The sequence below is a fragment of the Arachis ipaensis genome, chromosome B10, assembly GCF_000816755.2.
Source record: "Arachis ipaensis cultivar K30076 chromosome B10, Araip1.1, whole genome shotgun sequence".
NCBI lineage: Eukaryota > Viridiplantae > Streptophyta > Magnoliopsida > Fabales > Fabaceae > Arachis > Arachis ipaensis.
Window position 1 is genome coordinate 8,960,639 of NC_029794.2, and position 7,071 is coordinate 8,967,709.

General features: G+C 36.7%; 2 protein-coding genes across 4 annotated transcripts; one reads left to right on the plus strand and one right to left on the minus strand.

Moving 5' to 3' along the window:
- LOC107624493 (adenine nucleotide transporter BT1, chloroplastic/mitochondrial-like) lies at nucleotides 1,655–4,142 on the minus strand. Of its 2 annotated transcripts, XM_016326984.2 has the most exons (4): nucleotides 3,962–4,142; nucleotides 3,056–3,675; nucleotides 2,546–2,707; nucleotides 1,655–2,462 (listed from the first exon to the last, which is right to left on the minus strand). In XM_016326984.2, the coding sequence occupies exons 2-4, from the start codon at nucleotides 3,653–3,655 to the stop codon at nucleotides 1,995–1,997; spliced, it is 1,230 nt and encodes a 409-aa protein (XP_016182470.1). In that variant the 5' UTR covers nucleotides 3,656–3,675; nucleotides 3,962–4,142; the 3' UTR covers nucleotides 1,655–1,994. The 2 variants fall into 2 exon arrangements, with proteins under 2 accessions (XP_016182470.1, XP_016182469.1); XM_016326983.2 differs by having other exon boundaries at nucleotides 3,056–4,142.
- On the plus strand, nucleotides 4,690–6,431 carry LOC107623102 (chaperone protein dnaJ 49). Of its 2 annotated transcripts, none has more exons than XM_016325250.2 (2): nucleotides 4,690–4,885; nucleotides 5,013–6,431. In XM_016325250.2, exon 2 carries the CDS (start codon nucleotides 5,043–5,045, stop codon nucleotides 6,153–6,155), a length of 1,113 nt encoding a protein of 370 aa, XP_016180736.1. In that variant the 5' UTR covers nucleotides 4,690–4,885; nucleotides 5,013–5,042; the 3' UTR covers nucleotides 6,156–6,431. The 2 variants fall into 2 exon arrangements, with proteins under 2 accessions (XP_016180736.1, XP_016180737.1); XM_016325251.2 differs by having other exon boundaries at nucleotides 5,021–6,431.

Sequence of the window (7,071 nt, forward strand, 5' to 3'; positions counted from 1 at the left end):
ACTTTTTTAAAAGATGAAAAATAATTTAATTAGTTTAAATACTTTATTATGACTTAAAGTATCTAATAAGTTCAATAAGCAACACTCTTTTTACTTTTAAGTTCAAATATAAAAAATAAATATTTTTTATTTATTTAATTTAATATTATTTTATATTTTATTATTTATTTAATTTAATTTTTTATATGATAAAAAATAATAAAATATTCAATAAATATTAATATTATTGTATTTGTATAAATTGATAAAAAAATTTCAAAAAATATTATAAATTTTAATATTTGTCCTTCTAACTTCTTCTTTACATATTCTACAGGATATATATTCAAATTTATATAAAATAATAATAAAAAATCAAAGAATTGATGCATTTTTTAAGAGGAATGTTAATATTTAATAAGGAGAACATATAATTTTTATAATATTAACACTTGTAGTTCTTCTACTTTAATGAATCACGAAAAAAGTGAGATACAACCTTCAAAATTTAAAAAATTACATCTGATGAGTTTGACTTTAATTTTTTGGAACGAGACCCTAAAAAACGGCTTTAAATTTGGCAATAGCACCCAAACTAGAGAGATGAGATTAGACGAGCTTACCTTAAATGGGGTCTATATCAAAAGCATTTTGACAATTATCTTCTATGTGGCCCCCCCAAAATTTTGTTTCAAGTTCCGCCATTGTTCTTGTAGGAAGATGTATGTATAACTTTTGATAATTATTAATATATAAAAAGAATTAAATTTTGAATACTGAAGTTCTAGACTTGCAGTACTTTGTACTTGAACAAGATTTTGTGGTTTATATGTAGAATGTAGAATTGTTCGAGCATGGCAACGAGGCTGTGTTTGTCACCATCCACTGATCTTTATCTGCCTCTCCTTGAGGATGATGCCATGGGAGTTACGTTCCACAGAGCTTTGTGTTGTTAATTAGTGTGTCTGTCTCTTTTTTATAATGCAGTAGTTTTATTCATGATTATTCCCCAGTTTTCATGGCTCTTTTATACATATACAAGTGTTTCATTTGAATCGCTTTCCTTGTAATTATCTTCCACTATTTTTATTCTATAATGCCTTAAAGACATGCATTTTCAATGCATGATCATGAATAAGGTAAATAAGTATCTAAATATTGATTTCCATGAGTAAATTATCTTCCACTAATAACATTTGACTAATTTAATATTTTAATCTGACACTGAGCTAAAATCAAGTTGAGTAATTTTTATATGGTACACCTTTCAACAGCTAGATTATGTTTCTAATAATAATAAAAAATAATAGAACCTCTCCAAATATAAAGAAAAACACTCTTGCATTAGAAAAATAAAACTCTCTTAAGAAAAATCACAAAAAAAAAAAGAAGTCACTGCATCAATGAGATGCTTGTTTTTGTTTTTTTCACTTTAGCATTGAAGACAATGATATGCTTTTCAAGTTGTGTTTTGACTTTTGAGCTCTAAGGATGGCTTCTAGTCTCTTTTAGGATATAGCAAACCCAAACATCGCCAAAACATGCAAAGAAAATCCATCACATTGTTGAGACATACATCTGCGGAGTGTATTTCCAGCCTTGTAACTTGCCACAAAAGTGGCTTTACAAAGGATGATTCAAGTGGAAATAAAGCCTGCTCAAAAAGCAAAGGTAATTATTTTGAAAACTGTTATTCCACACAAAGGAGTTTGCACAAGTGCTATTAGTTTTCTACAGAACTTGTCAGTATTGAGAGGGTAGAAAAACATTATGAGAAAGAAAAACCAAGATATGAAATACATTGAGTATGCTCAATATCACTATGGTCTACGTATGGAACACAGAGGTTAATATGGTCCAGTATGTAGCGGGGAAGAAAAAACCTTCAAAACTAACAATTAGCACCAAGAATCGCTTCTCTTTTCCTCTGCCAAAAAAGAATGAAGGGAAGAAAAAAAAAGGGAACAATACCAATAAAAATCCTGTGGAACAAATTGCAGCTATCCACTCAGTTCCTAACTCTCTTCATTTTCAACAAGTATTCTCTTGCAAGCTTCATAGCACATGAAAGAAATCCCTGCAGCAGGAACTAGCTTGAAGCAGCTTGGTCCCAAACCTCTATACAACCCTGCAACCCCTTCCTTCTCGAGTATACTCATGAGGGCATGAAGCATGTTACTGTATTGCCTTCCATTTATAGCCCCAGCTTGCATATGCTTACGAGCAACCTCAAGTGGAAATGTTGCAGTGCTTGAGAATGCACCAGCAGCAGATCCAATTAAGAGGGTCATCACATTCCCAATTTCTTCCTTATTCAAAGCTTTCTTGTAAGCTTTTCTCATTGTATCATAGGCAAGATAGTTTGTAGCAGCATAAGGGATTACACCAATTAGGCTTGGGGTGAGGCCTCTATAGAGCTCTGCAGGACCTTCTTCACGAACAATTCTCAGGAATGCGTCAAGTAAGTTCTTGTACACCCCTCTCTGACATTTATGACATGTCATGAAACTTAAGTCACTTACAGCTTATGAGATCAGGATCAACAAGTCTCTATATGAGTGCATACCTGGACAGTTAGACGAGTTTTGAGTAGCTCAAGAGGGTATGTACATAAGGTAGAGCTAACTCCAGCAACAGCTCCTGAAATTAATGAGGCGGGAATAGGGATTTTCGGTTGCTCTCCAGGTTTAGGAGACAATTGCTTCTTGATTGTATCATAAGCAAACAGCTGCATGTCCCACCAGATGTCATTAGAATTTAATTAAGTTGATTAAATTAAGGCTCTATATATCGCTGGTGGTATAGATGAATTTGAGAGTAGAAGTTTATAAAACATTGTGATTGTAAGTTCAAACAAGAAGACAATAAGCCAAATATTAAGCTAGTTGTCCCCTTCCAGCTTCACATGTCAGGCATTTTCAGTTTCTAAATAAGTGAATAATCATAATTGATCTTTCATAGATAAATTCCAATGAATCAAAAGTGGCACTGGTTATGAATTTTGAATGACAAATACACGAAACAAAAGCTATCTAGGATCATACCATATATTCGAAATAATTATGTGTACACACACCTCAATGGCCTTGCTTGGAGCAACACGGATGACATTAGCAAAATTTCCTCTGAACAAGCCTTTCCATCCATCAACTTCCATGATAGACTGAAACACTTGTACGGTACTACGTCCGCAGCTCCCCACCATCAAATGTGTTCTTATGGTCTCCAATGGCGCCACCGCAGTCCTTGACACTGCACCTGCAATAGCCCCACTTATCAACCTCCTCAAAGATGGATTCCCAATCTTAAACTTCAGCTTAAACCCCTTCTTCCTTTTCTTATTCATCATAAGGCCTTCCTCATCAACTTCAAGTGCAGCTTCTTCATGCTCATCACTCAACAAAAATCCTTGAAACCTTGTTGTAGTTTGAAAACCAAATTCATCAGGTATCAACTCGTTCTTCATGGAAGAATTAGCCAAGGGGAGTTTTGCGGCATTGTCTCGAGCAGGTGGTGGATTTGGTGAAATACCAAAGCCAAACCCTGCTTGACCAACACTTGCAAATAGGCCAGTTGGATGAACACGAACGTTATCCCCATGTGATACCCATTCTAACTTTATTCTGCGTATTACTACATCTCTGCAGCCATATTCAACACCTTGCACCCTTCCCATGTCCAATGATATATCTTAAGCTACAAAAGACAAGCTAGTTGCTTCAAGTGGTTTGATACTTGTATAAGAACTACAACTCGTTTTAAAAATATTAACTTTATAAAGTGTCGAGAGATTAAAGATGGTTTTGAGAAAATGGGGACACAAGAATGTGCCAATTCTGGAGGTGATAATAACATAGACTAAACTTAGCTGATGAAAAAAGGGAATAATTCTACTATTCTAGGAATGACCAGGGCAGAGGAACACAACGAACTGAGGAATAAAGTTAAAGTTGAAACAAAAAATAAAAAAATGGAATTTTACTTGGATGAGGAATTTTGACGAAGAACACAAACCAGAAACTCTCTGTCTCTCTCTCTCTCTCTCTGCCTCGGCAACAAAGGCAAAGAAGAGAAGAGAGCAAAGATGGTGTAGTTCTCAATGCTCTGCTTCTTAGCTTTATGGAACCTGTTTCCTTTGTTTGATCCAAGACCAAGAGCCAAAGGAAACTATAATTTGTTCAATTAAATTTGGATAATGTACAAAATATTATAACTATTTAAATTATTAAATTTATATATAAATATGCTAAATTATCTGTCATAACTTCAGCTATGTATACTTCTAATTTTATGTAAAATTTCGATTTTCAATTTATAGAGTATGTTAGCTTTGACAATCAAATTTTTTAAACAATGTTAAGAAAAAAAATTAAAAAGAAATTAGAAAAACTGGTAGTTCATTATATTTTATATATCTTTTCCATTTTCAATTTTTTTTAATTAAGTTTTTTTTTTTTTGGGTCAGAATTAAGTTTATCTTATGCCACAGGACTCGAATACCTAACAGAGAGAGTAGCAGTTTTATGTCCACGTCCTTTGGGCCACTATGATCCAAAAAGAGTCATTCTTGTATGCCCAACTACGATCTATTGGGCCAAACCCAGTTGACCCGGAGTAAAATGTAAAAAGAGTAAAAGACAATATAATCGTCAACAAGGAAAAAATCTCACGTGTGGCGGTGGCATGAAACAGAAGGCAGAGACTGATAGCACGTGCGACATACAGCGCGTGGTAGTGGAAGACACAGTGCGATTTAACGTTATAAAGCAAAAACGAAGGTTAAGAACAACTGAGGGTTAGAGAGGAGTTCCAAATTTTATCCAACAATTCCCCAATCACGAACCCTAATCCCATGAATTGAAGCAATTCTTCGACGATCATCGTCTCTCTGATTCAATCCCCATCTGTAAGTTCAATTTCAATTCCCTGAATCCCAATCCCAATCCCAAGCTCTTCTTTTTATAGATTAATTTCCAATCCTATTCCTAATTCCGCAATTTCGATCATCTTCGTTTTCTATATACGTTTTTCCGCTGGTCAGATCTGTTAACTAGAAATCGAGAATGGATGGGAACAAGGACGACGCGCTCAAATGCTTGAAAATTGGGAAACAGGCTTTAGAATCTGGGGATCGAAACCGCGCCTTGAAGTTCCTTACCAAGGCTCGCCGCCTCGACCCAACGCTTCCCGTCGACGACCTTTTGTCGGCCACAGAAGGCACTGCGGCGGCCGAGTCAAACCCTAATTCACGATTCGAAACGCCAGCGCCAACCCCCGAGGTGCGTTCCAGCGCGTCGTCGCCAAAATCGTTCTCAAACGATCAACCCTCAATCCGACGAAGGGTTTCCGCAGCTGAGCCCTCTTCGTCTTCATCATCGGCATCATATACGGAGGAGCAAGTCAGCGTGGTTAGAGAGATTCGGAGGAAGAAGAACTATTATGAGATTCTAGGGTTGGAGAAGAGTTGCACTGTGGAGGACGTGCGAAAAGCCTACAGAAAACTCTCCCTGAAGGTTCATCCTGATAAGAACAAAGCTCCGGGCTCTGAAGAAGCCTTCAAGTCCGTTTCAAAGGCGTTTCAGTGTCTCAGCAATGATGAGAATAGAAGAAAGTATGATCTTGCCGGAGAAGATGAGTCCCTCTTCGAGCAGCGGGCCGCTGCCAGGCCGGGCCCCAGGGCCTATCGCCATGGGTACTATGAGGCTGATTTTGATGCTGAGGAGATTTTCAGGAACTTCTTCTTTGGTGGGATGGCTCCTACAACCCAATTTGGTGGGTTCAGTTTTGGGCCTGGGATGGGTCCTAGGCCGGCGGATAATGGCTCCGGTGGTGGCTTCAACATTCGCGCTTTGATTCAGCTGCTCCCTGTTCTGCTGATTCTGCTGTTGAATTTCTTGCCTTCTTCGGATCCTGTGTATTCTCTTTCTAGGTCTTATCCTTATGAATTTCGGTACATTACCCCGAAGGGTGTTCACTACTATGTTAAGACAACCAAGTTCAATGAGGAGTATCCTATAGATAGCACCCAACGGGCTACAATTGAAGAAAGGGTTGAGAGGGAATACTTCAGCATTCTTCGGCAGAATTGTCGCCTCGAGGTGCAGCGTCGCCAATGGGGGTATATCCAGGAAACGCCACACTGTGAGATGCTCCGGAAGTTTGATTCCGTGAATTGATCATAATCCCCCAATCAAGGTGAAGTTTTTATCTTACTTTATTATATAGATGTAGATTTGCCCCCATTGTGATGGATACAGAGAATTTATTATTAGTTTTTGACTCCTATGATGCAGCTTATCATAATAATCCATTTGGTGCCTTGCTTGTGTACCAATTGGTCGTCATAAAAAGTATTGCCTACAACATATTCTTTCTTCTCATCACATGTCTCTTCTGAACAAATATATTTTAGCATTTTGTTACCTATTTACCCACCATTACTGATTTTGTCACTCCAGTATATGCATTAAGTTGCCGCCAGGCATACTGTTAGATATTACTTGAATCATGATGCTGTGTTGAACTTTAACATCACTGGTAAACTTTAAAGTTTGAATAATCAATAATGTGTACTGATATTTAAACCAAAACAAGCAGTAGCATGTGAGTAGATTAAAAAAAATTTTAATATTCAAGATCTTTCTTAGCTCTAGTGATTTTAGTTTAGCAAATTCTCGGGGTTTTTTTTTTTTTTTTTCTCCTTTTTTGTTTTGTTTTGGAGGGAAGGCAGGGTTGAACTTCGAAATGGGTGCGTTTCATACTTCCATATTTAACTTTAAGGATGACGGTCCATAAATTTAATGCGATCGGTTGGCTGATATCAAAATATATGCATAACATTCAGTTGATATGAGTAATACATAATGAATCCGAGGGTTTCTTATTCTTACATCCGTATTAACAAATTGTACTTGGTAGATTCCCCTTATTATCCTCGCTAATAGTGATAGGATCTGTGTTTATAGTTTGTATCATTTGTCTGTGCAGAGTATCTTGAATAGGGTGTTAGCATTTCCCTTTTATGGAGGATACATTGGAAATTTGGAATCTTTCCTGGGTCATGGCATTCTCTTTACACGCCTTCACCCGAAT